We start from the raw sequence: 23,085 nt of genomic DNA on the forward strand, positions 1-23,085 counted from the left end.
GGAGGCTATATGGTCTTGATATGCAGGGAGGCTATGGTCTTGATATGCAGGGACGCTATGGTCTTGATATGCAGTGTGACTATGGTCTTGATATGCAGAGAGACTATGGTCTTGATATGCAGGGAGACTATGGTCTTGATATGCAGGGAGACTATGGTCTTGATATGCAGTGTGACTATGGTCTTGATATGCAGTGTGACTATGGTCTTGATATGCAGTGTGACTATGGTCTTGATATGCAGGGAGGCTATATGGTCTTGATATGCAGGGAGGCTATGGTCTTGATATGCAGTGTGACTATGGTCTTGATATGCAGTGTGACTATTGTCTTGACATGCAGTGTGACTATGGTCTTGACATGCAGTGTGACTATGGTCTTGATATGCAGGGAGGCTATATGGTCTTGATATGCAAAGAGGCTATATGGTCTTGATATGCAGGGAGGCTATGGTCTTGATATGCAGTGTGACTATGGTCTTGATATGCAGTGTGACTATGGTCTTAATATGCAGGGAGGCTATATGGTCTTGATATGCAGGGACGCTATTGTCTTGATATGCAGGGAGGCTATGGTCTTGATATGCAGGGAGGCTATGGTCTTGATATGCAGTGTGACTATGGTCTTGATATGCAGGGAGACTATGGTCTTGATATGCAGGGAGGCTATGGTCTTGATATACAGGGAGACTATGGTCTTGATATGCAGTGTGACTATGGTCTTGATATGCAGTGAGACTATGGTCTTGATATGCAGGGAGGCTATGGTCTTGATATGCAGGGAGGCTATGGTCTTGATATGCAGGGAGACTATGGTCTTGATATGCAGGGAGGCTATGGTCTTGATATGCAGGGAGGCTATGGTCTTGATATGCAGGGAGACTATGGTCTTGATATGCAGGGAGACTATGGTCTTGATATGCAGTGTGACTATGGTCATGATATGCAGCGTGACTATGGTCTTGATATGCAGGGAGACTATGGTCTTGATATGCAGGGAGGCTATGGTCTTGATATGCAGGGAGGCTATGGTCTTGATATGCAGGGAGACTATGGTCTTGATATGCAGGGAGGCTATGGTCTTGATATGCAGGGAGACTATGGTCTTGATATGCAGAGAGACTATGGTCTTGATATGCAGGGAGGCTATGGTCTTGATATGCAGGGAGGCTATGGTCTTGATATGCAGGGAGGCTATGGTCTTGATATGCAGGGAGGCTATGGTCTTGATATGCAGTGTGACTATGGTCTTGATATGCAGTGTGACTATGGTCTTGATATGCAGTGTGACTATGGTCTTGATATGCAGTATGACTATGGTCTTGATATGCAGTGTGACTATGGTCTTGATATGCAGGGAGACTATGGTCTTGATATGCAGGGAGACTATGGTCTTGATATGCAGGGAGACAATGGTCTTGATATGCAGGGAGGCTATATGGTCTTGATATGCAGGGAGACTATGGTCTTGGTATGCAGGGAGACTATGGTCTTGATATGCAGGGAGACTATGGTCTTGATATGCAGTGTGACTATGGTCTTAATATGCAGGGAGGCTATATGGTCTTGATATGCAGAGAGACTATGGTCTTGATATGCAGGGAGGCTATGGTCTTGATATGCAGGGAGGCTATGGTCTTGATATGCAGTGTGACTATGGTCTTAATATGCAGGGAGACTATGGTCTTGATATGCAGTGTGACTATGGTCTTGATATGCAGTGTGACTAGGGTCTTGATATGCAGTGTGACTATGGTCTTGATATGCAGTGTGACTATGGTCTTGATATGCAGTGTGACTATGGTCTTGATATGCAGTATGACTATGGTCTTGATATGCAGTGTGACTATGGTCTTGATATGCAGGGAGACTATGGTCTTGATATGCAGGGAGACTATGGTCTTGATATGCAGGGAGACTATGGTCTTGATATGCAGGGAGGCTATATGGTCTTGATATGCAGGGAGACTATGGTCTTGATATGCAGGGAGGCTATGGTCTTGATATGCAGGGAGGCTATATGGTCTTGATATGCAGGGACGTAATGGTCTTGATATGCAGGGAGGCTATGGTCTTGATATTCAGGGAGGCTATGGTCTTGATATGCAGTGTGACTATGGTCTTGATATGCAGTGTGACTATGGTCTTGATATGCAGTGTGACTATGGTCTTGATATGCAGTGTGACTATGGTCTTGATATGCAGTGTGACTATGGTCTTGATATGCAGTGTGACTATTGTCTTGACATGCAGTGTGACTATGGTCTTGACATGCAGTGTGACTATGGTCTTGATATGCAGGGAGGCTATATGGTCTTGATATGCAAAGAGGCTATATGGTCTTGATATGCAGGGAGGCTATGGTCTTGATATGCAGTGTGACTATGGTCTTGATATGCAGTGTGACTATGGTCTTAATATGCAGGGAGGCTATATGGTCTTGATATGCAGGGACGCTATTGTCTTGATATGCAGGGAGGCTATGGTCTTGATATGCAGGGAGGCTATGGTCTTGATATGCAGTGTGACTATGGTCTTGATATGCAGGGAGACTATGGTCTTGATATGCAGGGAGGCTATGGTCTTGATATACAGGGAGACTATGGTCTTGATATGCAGTGTGACTATGGTCTTGATATGCAGTGAGACTATGGTCTTGATATGCAGGGAGGCTATGGTCTTGATATGCAGGGAGGCTATGGTCTTGATATGCAGGGAGACTATGGTCTTGATATGCAGGGAGGCTATGGTCTTGATATGCAGGGAGACTATGGTCTTGATATGCAGGGAGACTATGGTCTTGATATGCAGTGTGACTATGGTCATGATATGCAGTGTGACTATGGTCTTGATATGCAGGGAGACTATGGTCTTGATATGCAGGGAGGCTATGGTCTTGATATGCAGGGAGGCTATGGTCTTGATATGCAGGGAGACTATGGTCTTGATATGCAGGGAGGCTATGGTCTTGATATGCAGGGAGACTATGGTCTTGATATGCAGAGAGACTATGGTCTTGATATGCAGGGAGGCTATGGTCTTGATATGCAGGGAGGCTATGGTCTTGATATGCAGGGAGGCTATGGTCTTGATATGCAGGGAGGCTATGGTCTTGATATGCAGTGTGACTATGGTCTTGATATGCAGTGTGACTATGGTCTTGATATGCAGTGTGACTATGGTCTTGATATGCAGTATGACTATGGTCTTGATATGCAGTGTGACTATGGTCTTGATATGCAGGGAGACTATGGTCTTGATATGCAGGGAGACTATGGTCTTGATATGCAGGGAGACAATGGTCTTGATATGCAGGGAGGCTATATGGTCTTGATATGCAGGGAGACTATGGTCTTGGTATGCAGGGAGACTATGGTCTTGATATGCAGGGAGACTATGGTCTTGATATGCAGTGTGACTATGGTCTTAATATGCAGGGAGGCTATATGGTCTTGATATGCAGAGAGACTATGGTCTTGATATGCAGGGAGGCTATGGTCTTGATATGCAGGGAGGCTATGGTCTTGATATGCAGTGTGACTATGGTCTTAATATGCAGGGAGACTATGGTCTTGATATGCAGTGTGACTATGGTCTTGATATGCAGTGTGACTAGGGTCTTGATATGCAGTGTGACTATGGTCTTGATATGCAGTGTGACTATGGTCTTGATATGCAGTGTGACTATGGTCTTGATATGCAGTATGACTATGGTCTTGATATGCAGTGTGACTATGGTCTTGATATGCAGGGAGACTATGGTCTTGATATGCAGGGAGACTATGGTCTTGATATGCAGGGAGACTATGGTCTTGATATGCAGGGAGGCTATATGGTCTTGATATGCAGGGAGACTATGGTCTTGATATGCAGGGAGGCTATGGTCTTGATATGCAGGGAGGCTATATGGTCTTGATATGCAGGGACGTAATGGTCTTGATATGCAGGGAGGCTATGGTCTTGATATTCAGGGAGGCTATGGTCTTGATATGCAGTGTGACTATGGTCTTGATATGCAGTGTGACTATGGTCTTGATATGCAGTGTGACTATGGTCTTGATATGCAGTGTGACTATGGTCTTGATATGCAGTGTGACTATGGTCTTGATATGCAGGGAGGCTATGGTCTTGATATGCAGTGTGATTATGGTCTTGATATGCAGTGTGACCATAGCCTCCCTGCATATCAAGACCATAGCCCCCCTGCATATCAAGACCATTGTCTCCCTGCATATCAAGACCATAGTCACACTGCATATCAAGACCATTGTCTCCCTGCATATCAAGACCATAGTCACACTGCATATCAAGACCATAGTCTCCCTGCATATCAAGACCATAGCCTCCCTGCATATCAAGACCATAGTCTCCCTGCATATCAAGACCATAGTCACACTGCATATCAAGACCATAGTCACACTGCATATCAAGACCATAGTCACACTGCATATCAAGACCATAGTCACACTGCATAACAAGACCACAGTCACACTGCATATCAAGACCATAGTCTCCCTGCATATCAAGACCATAGTCTCCCTGCATATTAAGACCATAGTCACACTGCATATCAAGACCATAGTCACACTGCATATCAAGACCATAGCCTCCCTGCATATCAAGACCATATAGCCTCCCTGCATATCAAGACCATAGTCACACTGCATATCAAGACCATAGTCTCCCTGCATATCAAGACCATTGCATTTCTTGGCCATCTTTTCCTCTAATATGGGTTTTTATATCCCATAACATGTCAGCCTTGTTTTATAAGAGGGTTGCCTTGCTGGTCTACGAACGCTTTTGCTAGCACCACAGTAACTCGGCCATTTGAAACAACGTTTATTGCCTGCTGCTGGTTTTGTGAGATCGACGCTTTCAGTGGCCAGGTTGAGCAAGCATTGGTTCAAATTATTCCTGGTCATGACCCGCCAACTGACATTCCCGTGTTCGCCGATGTTTCAAAGAATCCAGGTGCTGAGGTCTGCCGATTTAATCTCAGTCAAGATTACTTATCAAGGAATGCTACTCTTTGCAATAATTTGCATAGCCGCCAAACTCAAGATCCATTAACTCATTACTCTAGGGATCAGCTTTAAAGATATCGGCGAAACTTGAATTCTACAATCTTCGAGGACAAGGCGCTCATATCCACCTTGAAGCGAAACGGAATCTTCAGATATCGTGGCAAAAGAGCGGGGAAATTAGTTAAAGAACGTAGGAACTCGACATCTAGTAACTGCTAAAGATCATCTTCATTCGCGGAAAAATTCAAATTTAACTAGCGTGAATGAACCACCCAATTTGAATAAAGATGTAACATTTCTCCAGCGCCTGATACCCACATCGCGTCTAGGCACAGAGCGTCCATCCCATCCTTGATTATCTTGAATGTGAGCTCCTTGACTTATAAAGTTGATGAGCTCGAATGCGTTGTTCGGCAAACAGAGCTAATTTTGTCTGCGTACCTGAGTCGTGGTTCACTAGCGACATACCTGACTCGGCTATCAATATAAACGACTACATTGTATTCCGAAAGGACCGTTCCTTTTCACGAGGTGGTCTCGCTGCCTTTGTGTACTCTTCGATACCGTGCAAGGCACTTCCACAGTTCGATGATCCTTCGATATTATCAGAATGTTTGTGGTTACAGCTCAGGCCCCGCCGACTGCCGAGGTCGGTCTCGATAATATTGGTGGGTGTAATTTATCATCCTCACACACCACTGCTGCGGAAAACAATGACCTTAAAACCATGTACAGGCGACAGTGGACACGTACTCGACCAATCACCCCGAGTGTTTTGTGTGTTCTGCTGGCGATTTTAACCCAAATGCAACGAACATTTCACCCGTCGTATTCAAGCGATTATGCGGCCTTACGCAGATTGTCAAGGTACTTACAAGAGATGGTGTACTGGATTGGTGCTTGACTTACTCACCGAAGTTATTTTCATCCCCGATAGTTACTTAAAATTGGGACCGTGATCACTCTCCAGTTCTCGTTCCACCTGCAATCCCATACTCGCCATCAACAAAAGTTGCCCTGTCACGGTGTGATACGGTGGTCAGTTGCATCCGGGATTTCGGTGGATGGTTAACAGGGTTCGAATGGGATCATCTTTATTCGCTTGACTCATGCAGTGAAAAGTTTGAGTATTCCTACAGGTCTTTGTATGGTGCTGTTGGTAGTTTCTTTCCAGTCGTGTCTTCTCGCGCACACAGTTCTGATAAAGCCTGGGTGACCAGTAAAATCAAGGCGCTAATTGTAAGGCGACAAAAATTCTTGGCACAGTATGGCAGTCCCCCATAAATTCAAGTAAGTCCGCAACAAAGTCCTCCTTATGGTCAAGAACTCCCAGCGGGTCTTCTACAAAAACAAAGTTTAAAATCTTAATAAGACGTGGAAAGAGATCAAGTCCCTCGCGGGCGTGTCCAAAAAAGAGAGTCGGTGGTACTCACAATTACTTGATGCTGACAATGTTAACACCGTCGCACAGCAATGTGAGAACATAAACGACTTCTTTATTGGTTTCACTGCGGGCTTCTGTGCTCTCTCCCGCCCTGACGTGTCCGATATTTACGTTGATTGGCAATCAATACCACCCGAGCTTTTTGTGTCTGACCGGGAAGCTTACGTTGCACTGTGGAGCACCAAAATCGAAAAAGCCCCAGGCCCCGACGGTATTCCAAACATAGTGTTGAAAGTGTTCGCGTTTGAACTCGCATCGCTGGTTGCGCACATGTATAATATCTCCTTGAGACAAGGCATCCTCCTTTTATCCATGAGGCGCGCGGTGGTGACCACCCTGCCCAAGCAGATGCCGCCCAAAAGGGTTGATGAGGATATCCGGCCGATCTCGCTGACTAACCAGATCGTCAAATACGGAGTTACGTTCGGAGAGGGCTCGGGCTTGTCACGAACACTAAAGAGTTACACAGTGCCGTTCAAATGTTTCGAGACTTGAAAACAACGATCGCTAGGGTTTTTAGACAAGAGAAATAGAAATATAACAAGAGGCAACAAGAAAGGATTTCGCTAACACAGAAGGCAGGAGACATTTTGGATTATAAGGTTAGAAATACTTTATTCGCTGATTTCAATATTCAACATAAATTGGGGATTCATTTTTGTTTATATTATAAAGAAATCGCTGACAAAGTATCCTAATTCCCGTGGTTAAACAATTTCCAAATATTTGCTGACGAGGTTTTAAGATTATTCTTTATTGGCGAGGGAGACGTGCGAGATTTACGGATTATAAGTTTTCACAATATTATATCTATAGGGGGAGGGGGGTAATGATAAGGTTCTTTAGCGTCATCTTATTGTCTTGATGTGAACGGTAGAGTAAAGCGAACTACCTTGTCCTTCTCCTTCACAAGTGTCTTTGTTATAGAGTCAGCCAAAAGCGGGATGCTAGTGAGGCTAATGTCATCTAGCACAGCTGTGTACCTCAGTTTGCTGGGTGCTTTGCCCATAACGGTAGCTTTGTCCAAGTCGGGATTAAGGACCAGGGTTGATGAGTCGTATTTTCTGTAAAACTCGTCGGGGCGACTGCAATGTATGGGAAAAAAGCAAACAAAGATTCAATTGTCTACGCTAAAGTAACCGCGTTTGTCGAGTTCCCATTAAAAAGATTCTACTAATAATTGGAAAAGGGTGACGCCTCTATTTTTGCAGTTTGTAGACACAAATGCAGTCTATCTATGCATGGCAAGTACAGCTTGTCCTCAAATAAGTACTGCGTGACCTCAAGTAAGTACTGTGTCACCTCAAGTAAGTAGTGCGTGACTTGAAGTAAGTACTGTGTGACCACATTAGGTAGTGCGTGACCTCAAGTAAGTACTGTGTGACCTCAAGTAAGTACTGTGTCACCTCAAGTAAGTAGTGCGTGACCTGGAGTAAGTACTGTGTGACCACAGTAAGTAGTGCGTGACCTCCTCAAGTAAGTACTGCGTGACCACGAGTAAGTGCTACGTGACCTCAAGTAAGTATGAGTAAGTACTGCGTAACCTCGAATAAGTATTGTGTGACCTCAATTAAGTACTGCGTGACTTCGAGTAAGTACTGCGTGACCTCTAGTAATTACTGCGTGACCTCAAGTTAGTACTTTGTGAATTAAAGTACTGTTTGACCTCGAGTATTTCCAGTAATATAAATAGGACACTGAGACATGGAGATGTCCAGTAATATAAACAGGACAGTCAGACATGGAGATGTCCAGTAATATAAACAGGAGACTGAGACATTGAGATGTCCAGTAATATAAACAGGACACTGAGACATGGTGTAGTCAAGTAATATAAACAGGACACTGAGACATGAAGATGTCCAGTAATATAAACAGGACATTGAGACATGGAGATGTCCAGTAATATAAACAGGACACTGAGACATGGTGTAGTCAAGTAATATAAACAGGACACTGAGATATAGAGATGTCCAGTAATATAAACAGGACACTGAGATATAGAGATGTCCAGTAATATAAACAGGAGACTGAGACATTGAGATGTCCAGTAATATAAACAGGACACTGAGACATGAAGATGTCCAGTAATATAAACAAAACACTGAGATATGGAGATGTCCAGTAATATAAACAGGACACTGAGATATGTAGATGTCCAGTAATATTAAACAGAACACTGAGACATGGAGATGTCTAGTAATATAAACAGAACACTGAGATATCCAGTAATATAAACAGGAGACTGAGATATCCAGTAATATAAACAGGAGACTGAGACATTGAGATGTCCAGTAATATAAACATGACACTGAGACATGGAGATGTCCAGTAATATAAACAGGACACTGAGATATAGAGATGTCCAGTAATATAAACAGGACACTGAGACATGGTGTAGTCAAGTAATATAAACAGGACACTAAGACATAGAGATGTCCAGTAGTATAAACAGGACACTGAGATATGGAGTTGTCCAGTAATATAAACAGGACACTGAGACATAGAGATGTCCAGTAATATAAACAGGACACTGAGACATAGAGATGTCCAGTAAAATAAACATGACACTGAGACATTGAGATGTCCAGTAATATAAACAGGACACTGAGACATGGAGATGTCCAGTAATATTAAACAGAACACTGAGACATGGAGATGTCTAGTAATATAAACAGGACACTGAGATATCCAGTAATATAAACAGGAGACTGAGACATTGAGATGTCTAGTAATATAAACATGACACGGAGACATGGAGATGTCCAGTAATATTAAACAGAACACTGAGACATGGAGATGTCTAGTAATATAAACAGGACACTGAGATATGGAGATGTCCAGTAATATAAACAGGACACTGAGATATAGAGATGTCCAGTAATATAAACAGGACACTGAGACATGGTGTAGTAAAGTAATATAAACAGGACACTGAGATATAGAGATGTCCAGTAATATAAACAGGACACTGAGACATGGTGTAGTCAAGTAATATAAACAGGACACTGAGATATGGAGATGTCCAGTAATATAAACAGGAAACTGAGATATCCAGTAATATAAACAGGACACTGAGACATTGAGATGTCCAGTAATATAAACAGGACAGTCAGACATGGAGATGTCCAGTAATATAAACAGGAGACTGAGACATTGAGATGTCCAGTAATATAAACATGACACTGAGACATGGAGATGTCCAGTAATATAAACAGGACACTGAGATATAGAGATGTCCAGTAATATAAACAGGACACTGAGACATGGTGTAGTCAAGTAATATAAACAGGACACTGAGATATGGAGATGTCCAGTAATATAAACAGGACAGTAAGACATGGAGATGTCCAGTAATATAAACAGGAGACTGAGACATTGAGATGTCCAGTAATATAAACAGGAGACTGAGACATGGAGATGTTCAGTAATATAAACAGGACACTGAGACATGGTGTAGTCAAGTAATATAAACAGGACACTGAGACATAGAGATGTCCAGTAATATAAACAGGACACTGAGACATGGAGATGTCCAGTAATATAAACATGACACTGAGACATTGAGATGTCCAGTAATATAAACAGGACACTGAGACATTGAGATGTCCAGTAATATAACCAGGACACTGAGACATGGAGATGTCCAGTAATATAAACAGGACACTGAGACATGGTGTAGTCAAGTAATATAAACAGGACACTGAGATATAGAGATGTCAGTAATATAAACAGGACACTGAGACATGGTGTAGTCAAGTAATATAAACAGGACACTGAGATATGGAGATGTCCAGTAATATAAACAGGACACTGAGACATGAAGATGTCCAGTAATATAAACAAAACACTGAGACACGGAGATGTCCAGTAATATAAACAGGACACTGAGATATGTAGATGTCCAGTAATATTAAACAGAACACTGAGACATGGAGATGTCTAGTAATATAAACAGAACACTGAGATATCCAGTAATATAAACAGGAGACTGAGATATCCAGTAATATAAACAGGAGACTGAGACATTGAGATGTCCAGTAATATAAACATGACACTGAGACATGGAGATGTCCAGTAATATAAACAGGACACTGAGATATAGAGATGTCCAGTAATATAAACAGGACACTGAGACATGGTGTAGTCAAGTAATATAAACAGGACACTAAGACATAGAGATGTCCAGTAGTATAAACAGGACACTGAGATATGGAGTTGTCCAGTAATATAAACAGGACACTGAGACATAGAGATGTCCAGTAATATAAACAGGACACTGAGACATGGAGATGTCCAGTAAAATAAACATGACACTGAGACATTGAGATGTCCAGTAATATTAACAGGACACTGAGACATGGAGATGTCCAGTAATATTAAACAGAACACAGAGACATGGAGATGTCTAGTAATATAAACAGGACACTGAGATATCCAGTAATATAAACAGGAGACTGAGACATTGAGATGTCCAGTAATATAAACATGACACTGAGACATGGAGATGTCCAGTAATATTAAACAGAACACTGAGACATGGAGATGTCTAGTAATATAAACAGGACACTGAGATATGGAGATGTCCAGTAATATAAACAGGACACTGAGATATAGAGATGTCCAGTAATATAAACAGGACACTGAGACATGGTGTAGTAAAGTAATATAAACAGGACACTGAGATATAGAGATGTCCAGTAATATAAACAGGACACTGAGACATGGTGTAGTCAAGTAATATAAACAGGACACTGAGATATGGAGATGTCCAGTAATATAAACAGGACACTGAGATATCCAGTAATATAAACAGGACACTGAGACATTGAGATGTCCAGTAATATAAACAGGACAGTCAGACATGGAGATGTCCAGTAATATAAACAGGAGACTGAGACATTGAGATGTCCAGTAATATAAACATGACACTGAGACATGGAGATGTCCAGTAATATAAACAGGACACTGAGATATAGAGATGTCCAGTAATATAAACAGGACACTAAGACATGGTGTAGTCAAGTAATATAAACAGGACACTGAGATATGGAGATGTCCAGTAATATAAACAGGACAGTCAGACATGGAGATGTCCAGTAATATAAACAGGAGACTGAGACATTGAGATGTCCAGTAATATAAACAGGAGACTGAAACATGGAGATGTTCAGTAATATAAACAGGACACTGAGACATGGTGTAGTCAAGTAATATAAACAGGACACTGAGACATAGAGATGTCCAGTAATATAAACAGGACACTGAGACATGGAGATGTCCAGTAATATAAACATGACACTGAGACATTGAGATGTCCAGTAATATAACCAGGACACTGAGACATGGAGATGTCCAGTAATATAAACAGGACACTGAGACATGGTGTAGTCAAGTAATATAAACAGGACACTGAGATATAGAGATGTCCAGTAATATAAACAGGACACTGAGACATGGTGTAGTCAAGTAATATAAACAGGACACTGAGATATGGAGATGTCCAGTAATATAAACAGGACACTGAGATATCCAGTAATATAAACAGGACACTGAGACATTGAGATGTCCAGTTATATAAACAGGAGACTGAGACATGGAGATGTTCAGTAATATAAACAGGAGACTGAGACATTGAGATGTCCAGTAATATAAACAGGAGACTGAGACATGGAGATGTTAAGTAATATAAACAGGACACTGAGACATAGAGATGTCCAGTAATATTAAACAGAACACTGAGACATGGAGATGTCCAGTAATATAAACAGGATGCTGAGACATTGAGATGTCCAGTAATATAAACAGGAAACTGAGACATGGAGATGTTCAGTAATATAAACAGGAGACTGAGACATTGAGATGTCCAGTAATATAAACAGGAGACTGAGACATGGAGATGTTAAGTAATATAAACAGGACACTGAGACATAGAGATGTCCAGTAATATTAAACAGAACACTGAGACATGGAGATGTCTAGTAATATAAACAGAACACTGAGACATAAAGATGTCCAGTAATATTAAACAGAACACTGAGACATGGAGATGTCCAGTAATATAAACAGGATGCTGAGACATGGAGATGTCCAGTAATATAAACATGACACTGAGACATTGAGATGTCCAGTAATATAAACAGGACACTGAGACATTGAGATGTCCAGTAATATAAACAGGACACTGAGACATAGAGATGTCCAGTAATATAAACAGGACATTGAGACATGGAGATGTCCAGAAATGTGAACCATACACTAAGATATGGAGATGTCCAATAATATAAAGAGGACACTGAGACATGGAGATGTCCAGTAATATAAACAGAACACTGAGACATGGAGATGTCAAGTAATATAAATAATATAAACAGAACACTGAAATATGGAGATGTCCAGTAATATAAACAGAATACTGAGATGTCCAGTAATATAAACAGGAGACTGAGACATTGAGATGTCCAGTAATATAAACAGGAGACTGAGACATTGAGATGTCCAGTAATATAAACAGGACACTGGGACATTGAGATGTCCAATAATATAAACAGGACACTGAGACCTGGAGTGTTCTAGTAATACAGACAGGACACTGAGACATGAGATGTCCGGTAATATGAACAGGACACTGAGATATGGAGTGGTCAAGTAGTGTAAACAGTGCTTTACATATTTTGATGTTCATCCCAAGGAAATACGCCTTCATTTGCGCAATCATTCAAGTGAATTTTTTTTCTGATAATCAGCTAATCTAATTAGAGCATGCGAATCATTGTAGTCATATTATAAAATGATTATTAGGTAAAATACAGAAATCAAGCTTAACGAAAGCCTGCACATTGTGCTATAAAAGAAATGGCTTTTTTTATGAACCATAGCCTGATGATAGCATTTGTGTTATCACAGCCTTGGTTGTTCTCCCAACCTACCCCCCATGCTGCCATCAAGTATGGTTCATGGAAAACCATGTTTTATTTTTTAGATATAAATTCACTCCTTCACACGTGCAATGAACTCACGTTCGAGCAAACTTGGCCCCAGGCCCGCTTGCTTCAGTCATCACGTGACAGGCGTGCGATCTGACTGCCGGATGGTAGTGTTGTGAGGCCAAGTAGGGCAGCTCCCAGCAGGCCGTGCTCTCTGTATTACTGACTTCCGGGTCTTCTATTTCTGGTCGGAACACACCCTTTCCCAGTGTCTCGCTCTCAAGCAATGCTTGAGTTCTTGGGAACAACTTAAAACAACCACAAGAAAAAGGAAGTGAAGTCCGCGCATGCTCAGTATCGCCTGCTGTGGCATGTTACATATTTGGAGTCGAAAAAGAAACAACCAGCCTTTCAAACTCAATGAAGATCTCGATCGCTTAGGTCGATTAAAGACCAAGCAAGACACTTACTTCTCAAAGCAATTTAGATTTAGATGTTAATTTGCAAATTTTAGGTAGTTTATATTTTTCAAATTGTAAAATTGTAGCATATACATTTGTATGTCACTATAAGATCTTAGCCACTATAAGGCCAAGGCTAATTACGAAAGGCCAACTACAAAAATCGAAAATAGCACTAGCACTTATATTTTCTTTTCTTTAAATGTTTGTTTGAACCGATCAAATGATTGTTAAACCATTCATTTATGTTTATAGCAATAATGAATTTTCTATTTCGTATCGACACAACGTTTGGCACAAATGAATGCCCTTTTCCCGTTTTTGAACAGCAAAAGGTGTAGTTCATTACCTGTAGAAAGGAGCGGACGAATGCAAGAAGGGCTAGGGAACTGTTGGGCATCACGTTTAAGGCCACGGTAGACAGGCGTTTGATGAATGCACTCACTCTTTGCAGAGGAACCTGGCGTTGTACAAGGCGATTAAACATATCTATAAGGTGATTAAACTCAATCTTGCTTCATGCACCTGTGGGTAAGCTCTTCAACCTGCTGGTACGCTATAGTATTTTACCTGAGCATGCGTGCAAATCCAGACTTTTTGTGCACAAAAAGCATCAGGAGAAAAACATGATACAAGTTGGTGACCAACATGGATGATGTGTCGATTGCATAGATCACTTATGCGCTGTAATGGATTGTGTGTACCTGCAATGCATGATGTGTCTATTGCATAGATCACTTACACGTGGGTCACATACCTACCCATTACTTACGATTGTTGTCATGAAATATTGTAGAGCTTATAAACTGCATGACTGCTTTATGATGCTTGGGCTTGTGAGTGCATGAGGACTTGTACCCTAATGAGTGCATGAGGACTTGTGCCCTAATGAGTGCATGAGGACTTGTACCCTAATGAGTGCATGAGGACTTGTACCCTAATGAGTGCATGAGGACTTGTACCTTAATAAGCGCATGAGGACTTGTAACCTAATGAGTACATGAGGACTTGTACCCTAATGAGTGCATGAGGACTTGTACCCTAATGAACGCATGAGGACTTGTACCCTAATGAACGCATGAGGACTTGTACCTTAATGAGTGCATGAGGACTTGTGCCCTTATGAGTACATGAGGACTTGTACCTTAATGAGTGCATGAGGACTTGTACCCTAATGAGTGCATGAGGACTTGTACCCTAATGAGTGCATGAGGACTTGTGCCCTAATGAGTACGAGGACTTGTACCCTAATGAGTGCATGAGGACTTGTACCCTAATGAGTGCATGAGGACTTGTACACTAATGAGTGAATGAGGACTTGTGCCCTAATGAGAGCATGAGGACTTGTACCCTAATGAGTGCATGAGAACTTGTGCCCTAATGAGCGCATGAGGACTTGTACCCTAATAATTACATGAGGACTTGTACCCTAATGAGTGAATGAGGACTTGTACCTTAATGGGTGCATGAGGACTTGTACCTTAATGAGTGAATGAGGACTTGTACCTTAATGAGCGCATGAGGACTTGTACCCTAATGAGTGCATGAGGACTGGTACCTTAATGAGCGCATGAGGACTTGTGCCCTAATGAACGCATGAGGACTTGTACCCTAATGAGTGCATGAGGACTTGTGCCCTAATAAGTGCATGAGGACTTGTACCCTAATGAGTGCATGAGGACTTGTATTCTAATGAGTGAATGAGGACTTGTATTCTAATGAGTGAATGAGGACTTGTATTCTAATGAGTGAATGAGGACTTGTACCTTAATGAGTGCATGAGGACTTGTACCTTAATGAGCGCATGAGGACTTGTACCTTAATGAGCGCATGAGGACTTGTACCCTAATGAGTGCATGAGGACTTTTACCCTAATGAGTGCATGAGGACTTGTACCCTAATGAGTGAATGAGGACTTTTACAATAATGAGTGAATGAGGACTTGTGCCCTAATGAGTGCATGAGGACTTGTACCCTAATGAGTGAATGAGGACTTGTACACTAATGAACGCATGAGGACTTGTACCTTAATGAGTGAATGAGGACTTGTACCCTAATGAGTGCATGAGGACTTGTACCTTAATGAGTGAATGAGGACTTGTACCCTAATGAGTGAATGAAGACTTGTACCTTAATGAGGGCATGAGGACTTGTACCCTAGTGAGTGCATGAGGACTTGTGCCCTTATAAGTGCATGAGGACTTGTACCCTAATGAGTGCATGAGGACTTGTGCCCTAATGAACGCATTAGGACTTGTACCCTAATAAGTGCATGAGGACTTGTACCTTAATGAGTGCATGAGGACTTGTGCCCTAATGAGTACATGAGGACTTGTACCTTAATGAGTGCATGAGGACTTGTACCTTAATGAGCGCATGAGGACTTGTACCCTAATGAGTGCATGAGGACTTGTACCCTGATGAGTGAATGAGGACTTGTGCCCTAATGAACGCATGAGGACTTGTACCCTAATGAGTGCATGAGAACTAGTACCCTAATGAACGCATGAGGACTTGTACCCTAATGAGCGCATGAGGACTTGTACCCTAACGAGTGCATGAGAACTTGTACCCTAATGAGTGAATGAAGACTTGTACCTTAATGAGGGCATGAGGACTTGTACCCTAGTGAGTGCATGAGGACTTGTGCCCTAATGAACGCATAAGGACTTGTACCCTAATAAGTGCATGAGGACTTGTACCTTAATGAGTGCATGAGGACTTGTACCCTAATGAGTGCATGAGGACTTGTACCCTAATGAGTGCATGAGGACTTGTGCCCTAATGAGTGCATGAGGACTTGTACCTTAATGAGTGTATGAGGACTTGTACCCTAATGGACGCATGAGGACTTGTACCCTAATGAACGCATGAGGACATGTACCCTAATGAGTGCATGAGGACTTGTACCTTAATGAGTGCATGAGGACTTGTACCCTAATGAGTGCATGAGGACTTGTACCCTAATGAGTGCATGAGGACTTGTGCCCTAATGAGTGCATGAGGACTTGTACTCTAATGAGTGCATGAGGACTTGTACCCTAATGAGTGCATGAGGACTTGTGCCCTAATGAACGCATGAGGACTTGTACCCTAATAAGTGCATGAGGACTTGTACCTTAATGAGTGCATGAGGACTTGTACCTTAATTAGCACATGAGGACTTGTACCTTAATGAGCGCATGAGGACTTGTACCATAATGAGTGCATGAGGACTTGTACCCTAATGAGTGAATGAGGACTTGTACCCTAATGAGTGCATGAGGACTTGTACCTTAATGAGTGTATGAGGACTTGTACCCTAATGGACGCATGAGGACTTGTACCCTAATGAGTGCATGAGGACTTGTACCCTAATGAGTGCATGAGGACTTGTGCCCTAATGAGTGAATGAGGACTTGTATTCTAATGAGTGAATGAGGAATTGTACCTTAATGAGTGCATGAGGACTTGTACCCTAATGAGTGCATGAGGACTTGTACCTTAATGAGTGCATGAGGACTTGTACCCTAATAAGTGAATGAAGACTTGTACCTTAATGAGGGCATGAGGACTTGTACCCTAGTGAGTGCATGAGGACTTTTGCCCTAATGAACGCATGAGGACTTGTACCCTAATGAGTGCATGAGGACTTGTACCCTAATGAGTGCATGAGGACTTGTACCTTAATGAGTGCATGAGGACTTGTACCCTAATGAGTGAATGAGGACTTGTACCTTAATGAGTGAACAAGGACTTGTACCTTAATGAGTGTATGAGGACTTGTACCCTAGTGAGTGCATGAGGACTTGTGCCCTAATGAACGCATGAGAACTTGTATCCTAATGAGTGCATGAGGACTTGTACCTTAATGAGTGCATGAGGACTTGTGCCCTAATGAGTACATGAGGACTTGTACCTTAATGAGTGCATGAGGACTTGTACCTCAACGAGCGCATGAGGACTTGTACCTTAATGAGTGCATGAGGACTTGTACCCTAATGAGTGCATGAGGACTTGTACCCTAATGAGTGAATGAGGACTTGTACCCTAATGAGTGCATGAGGACTTGTGCCCTAATGAACGCATGAGGACTTGTGCCCTAATGAGTACATGAGGACTTGTACCTTAATGAGTGCATGAGGACTTGTACCTTAATGAGCGCATGAGGACTTGTACCCTAATGAGTGCATGAGGACTTGTACCCTAATGAGTGCATGAGGACTTGTACCCTAATGAGTGAATGAGGACTTGTACCCTAATGAGTGCATGAGGACTTGTGCCCTAATGAACGCATGAGGACTTGTACCCTAATGAGTCCATGAGGACTTGTGCCCTAACGAACGCATGAGGACTTGTACCCTAATGAGTGAATGAGGACTTGTACCCTAATGAGCGCATGAGGACTTGTACCCTAATGAGTGAATGAGGACTTGTACCTTAATGGGTGCATGAGGACTTGTACCTTAATGAGTGAATGAGGATTTGTACCTTAATGATCGCATGAGGACTTGTACCCTAATGAGTGCATGAGGACTGGTACCTTAATGAGCGCATGAGGACTTGTACCTTAATGAGCGCATGAGGACTTGTACCCTAATGAGCGCATGAGGACTTGTACCCTAATGAGTGTATGAGGACTTGTACCTTAATGAGTGCATGAGGACTTGTACCCTAGTGAGTGCATGAGGACTTGTACCCTAATGAGTGCATGAGGATTTGTACCTTAATGAGCGCATGAGGACTTGTACCCTAATGAGTGCATGAGGACTTGTACCTTAATGAGTGCATGAGGACTTGTACCCTAATGAGCGCATGAGGACTTGTACCCTAATGAGTGAATGAGGACTTGTACCTTAATGAGTGAATGAGGACTTGTACCTTAATGAGCGCATGAGGACTTGTACCCTAATGAGTGCATGAGGACTTGTACCCTAATGAGTGCATGAGGACTTGTACCCTAATGAGTGCATGAGGACTTGTACCCTAATGAACGTATGAGGATTTGCACCCTAATGAGTGAATAAGGACTTGTGCCCTAATGAACGCATGAGGAGTGGACCCTAATGAGTGCATGAGGACTTGTGCCCTAATGAGTGCATGAGGACTTGTACTCTAATGAGCGCATGAGGACTTGTACCCTAATGAGTGAATGAGGACTTGTACCTTAATGAGTGCATGAGGACTTGTACCTTAATGAGTGAATGAGGACTTGTACCCTAATGAACGCATGAGGACTTGTACCCTAATGAGTGCATGAGGACTTGTGCCCTAATGAGTGCATAAGGAATTGTATTTTAATGAGTGCATGAGGACTTGTACCTTAATGAGTGCATGAGGACTTGTACCCTAATGAGTGAATGAGGACTTGTACCTTAATGAGTGAATGAGGACTTGTACCCTAATGAGTGAATGAGGACTTGTACCCTAATGAGTGAATGAGGACTTGTGCCCTAATGAGTGAATGAGGACTTGTACCCTAATGAGTGCATGAGGACTTGTACCCTAATGAGTGCATGAGGACTTGTACCCTAATGAGTGCATGAGGACTTGTACCCTAATGAGTGCATGAGGACTTGTACCCTAATGAGTGCATGAGGGCTTGTACCTGTTTTCGTCTCTTGTGTAACATCACATCTAGACATTTAAGAGCAATCTCAACGTCATCATTACTGGCACCTAATACAGCGGATACAAAAACAGCATAGCTGAGGAAGGCGAAAAGTAATAACACTAAACATAGTTTGGAGACCAAAAGCGCTGAAGAAATGCGATGCATATTTAACCAAGTATAGAATAATTCTTTAAATCTATTTGGTTGTGTTGATAAAATTCTTTGTTTTCGAGTACTTTTCTTGTAATCAAACAAACATTTGCATCAATTGCTTTAAATATATCAAACAATTTGTTCTTTTTCTAGGGGCTTCAAATTATGGCATGCCCTCAAGGGCATGTCAGGTTGTCAAGGCTGCGTCAATGGGTGCATGGCATGGTTGTCAAGGCCATGTGTCAATGGGTGCATGGCATGTTTGTCAAGGCCGTGTGTCAAGGGTGCATGGCATGGTTGTCAAGGCCATGTGTCAATGGGTGCATGGCATGGTTGTCAAGGCCATGTGTCAATGGGTGCATGGCATGGTTGTCAAGGCCGTGTGTCAATGGGTGCATGGCATGGTTGTCAAGGCCGTGTGTCAAGGGTGCATGGCATGGTTGTCAAGGCCATGTGTCAATGGGTGCATGGCATGGTTGTCAAGGCCGTGTGTCAATGGGTGCATGGCATGGTTGTCAAGGCCATGTGTCAATGGGTGCATGGCATGTTTGTCAAGGACATGTGTCAATGGGTGCATGGCGTGGTTGTCAAGGCCGTGTGTCAATGGGTGCATGGCATGGTTGTCAAGGCCGTGTGTCAAGGGTGCATGGCATGGTTGTCAAGGCCGTGTGTCAATGGGTGCATGGCATGGTTGTCAAGGCCGTGTGTCAATGGGTGCATGGCATGGTTGTCAAGGCCGTGTGTCAATGGGTGCATGGCATGGTTGTCAAGGCCGTGTGTCAAGGGTGCATGGCATGGTTGTCAAGGCCATGTGTCAATGGGTGCATGGCATGGTTGTCAAGGCCGTGTGTCAAGGGTGCATGGCATGGTTGTCAAGGGTGCATGGCATGGTTGTCAAGGCCGTGTCAATGGGTGCATGGCATGGTTGTCAAGGCCGTGTGTCAATGGGTGCATGGCATGGTTGTCAAGGGTGCATGGCATGGTTGTCAAGGCCGTGACGGGTTTTACCAGAATGAAGAAGAAGCAGGTTATGATATAATGTACAGTAGAAGCTCCGAGGGTCGATGTTGAGCGCCTCTCCTGCAAAAGGTTTAATGAAATATCTGAGCAGCATGTACTAAAACAACTCGAGAATTATGGAGACCAAGGGTCCATTGTAAAGACCAAATTCAACGTGAATGTAGTATTTTGGTAAAGAAAACCCCCATCCCTTAGAGGGGATGGAATCCATTAGAGGGGATTGAGAGTGAATTAATGAGTTATCAGACCCGGGTCATGCATTTAATGAGGTGCTGATTTGCTAGGCAACGGGTCGATGCTTTCACCTAATAACAATGGTGAGAAAAAATTTGAGTCAAATAACTCCTCAGAAATATTAGATAGATATGTAAAAACAGATATGTTTATTGAAAACCTTTGGCAGTTCATTTACAATAAACTGAATAAGAGGTATCGGTCAGAAACACATTCTACTAACAAGTTACGCATTACATATAAAATTTTAAAAATATAGAAGTACAAAAATCGCTTAGTCTGTTTGTGCGCGGCCTTTGAGTAAAAGCATTGGTACTCCCTGACCTGAGAGAATACCCATGATGGTGGATACCATGCACGCTTAGCACGGACGGGCTCTGACTCGTGCACGGACAGAAAAAACTTGTGACACGCCTAGATAATCAATATGAATTTTCCAAGTTAAGTCTTGGCTGATGTGAACATCAAGATCTTAAAGCTCTCGACGCGCTTTATAAGTGATCCCATGAGAAAAAGGCTATTGCAGGGGGTGGGCGATACTGTAAACATTTAATTACCATTTCCCTGCATTTATTTAGATTTAGGCGCATCCCACTGGTAGTAGCAAAGTAGTAGATATCATTTGTTACACACGAAAGATAACTTACAGAACACCTAGGGATGACTTCGCGGTAAGGCCAGTCACTCGCAAGACGACTGACTAGAATGGCAAACAACAACAGGCCGAGTTTGGTGCCCTGCAGAATTCACCCGTTGGGAAACCAGTTGTAGACAATATGCCATTGATTTTAACACGTTGAGGCCTTGCCGTGAGAAAGGACGCGATCCAGCGTATAAGATATTCATTAGCACCCAAGATCTTAAGCTCTTCAATAAATACATTGTGGTCTACAAGGTCAAAGCCCTTAGAAAAATCAGCAAGGAAAATACGCACGTAATTTTTGCCTCTATCGAGAGATTTTAAGTGTGAAAAAAATTAATGCGTGGACAGTGGATTTACCATTGACCGAGAATTGTTTATGATCTAATTAAAATTCTACCTGGCTAAGCAAAGAGTCCAGTGAAAGAACTTTAAGGACTTTTGCAAGTGGTGACGTCAGGATTATCGGTCTTGAGTCATCCTCCACTGCCTAGATGTTTCGAAGCGCAAATTGAAAAGCAACGAATTATGTTGCCACCCCAAGAAAGAATCATACAAGAGAAGTGAATTGCTCGAGCTCAGATTAGCTGGTGATTCCATTTCAAGGGTAAAATCTATATTCTTATAGATTTGCCTGGGGCAGTCGGCACATTTTCCACCCATAAGCCCTTTTCTTTGCAGCCACTGTCTTGGCTGATCACTAACCCTTTGTTTTATGGTTTCTCTATTTGTTTTATCAGAAAAAAAGACAAAAACAAATTGCTTGTAGCATTATATTATTAAACAAAATAATTTAATTGAAGGTCTGATGACAATAACAGGGGATGTGCAGTCATAGATATTTTGAAAAAAGCATATCTAAAAAAGACTGATTTTTGGTGGTTGAGTGGACACAACCCCTGTGCCCACCCCTAGCTGTATGTCTGTGCATACCCAGTAAGCGATTTGGTAAACATTAAAATAACTATTGAAATTATTACTGTACATGTGTTAAAATATAGTGTACTATACAGTATTAAAGATCTCTGCTTCTCGCTTACAAAACAGTAGCGGATCTAGGGGGAGGGTTTAGGGGGTTTAAACCCTCCTTTGGGCTGCCAGAAAGCCATATGTAACAAAAAAATTACCCCCTCCCCCTTTGTCACTGAGCCAAATCACACTTTTAGCAGAAAGCTAGATCCGCCCCTGCAAAAGATTTTGTACATAAGTACACTGCAGTATTCAAATGAGCCCTCTGATTTCTGAAAAAGATACACGAAGTGTCTCCTCCAATGGCTGTGTTTGTCTTGGTTTAAAATGTAGCAAAACATTTTTGTCTTATTTCTGGATTTCTCGACACACAAAGGAGACAGAGATGGGAAAAAATACTGGAGATTTATTGAAAACTCTAAGTAAATCAAAACGATTACAATAATTGCATTTATAGTAGTTCTAGACTGGACATAGCTGTGGAAAAAATAAACCAAAATATAAAATACTGCAAACCAGGCATTGAATTGAAAAACTATGTATGATATGTATGGGGTAGGCAAATGAGATTATTCAGAGTGATTTTACATTTCTCTATATGAATTCGTCTTATCAAATAGC

At 42.2% G+C, this 23,085-nt stretch overlaps 1 protein-coding gene across 3 annotated transcripts in view; it reads right to left on the reverse strand.

Annotated features, from left to right (window-relative positions):
* Positions 1-7,066: 7,066 nt before the first annotated feature.
* The window catches only part of LOC5505527 (nucleolar complex protein 3 homolog), a 51,977-nt gene continuing 35,958 nt past the window's right edge, over positions 7,067-23,085 (reverse strand). For all 3 annotated transcript variants that reach the window (XM_032373889.2, XM_048733778.1, XM_048733779.1), the window contains 5 exons: positions 20,610-20,681; positions 19,443-19,513; positions 14,205-14,315; positions 13,488-13,702; positions 7,067-7,553 (listed from right to left, as the gene is read on the reverse strand). In XM_032373889.2, coding sequence (XP_032229780.1) covers positions 7,322-7,553; positions 13,488-13,702; positions 14,205-14,315; positions 19,443-19,513; positions 20,610-20,681 — 701 coding nt within the window. In that variant the 3' untranslated portion in view covers positions 7,067-7,321. The remainder of the gene's footprint in view (positions 7,554-13,487; positions 13,703-14,204; positions 14,316-19,442; positions 19,514-20,609; positions 20,682-23,085) is intronic.

This window comes from Nematostella vectensis, chromosome 10, assembly GCF_932526225.1.
Source record: "Nematostella vectensis chromosome 10, jaNemVect1.1, whole genome shotgun sequence".
Taxonomy (NCBI): Eukaryota; Metazoa; Cnidaria; class Anthozoa; order Actiniaria; family Edwardsiidae; genus Nematostella; species Nematostella vectensis.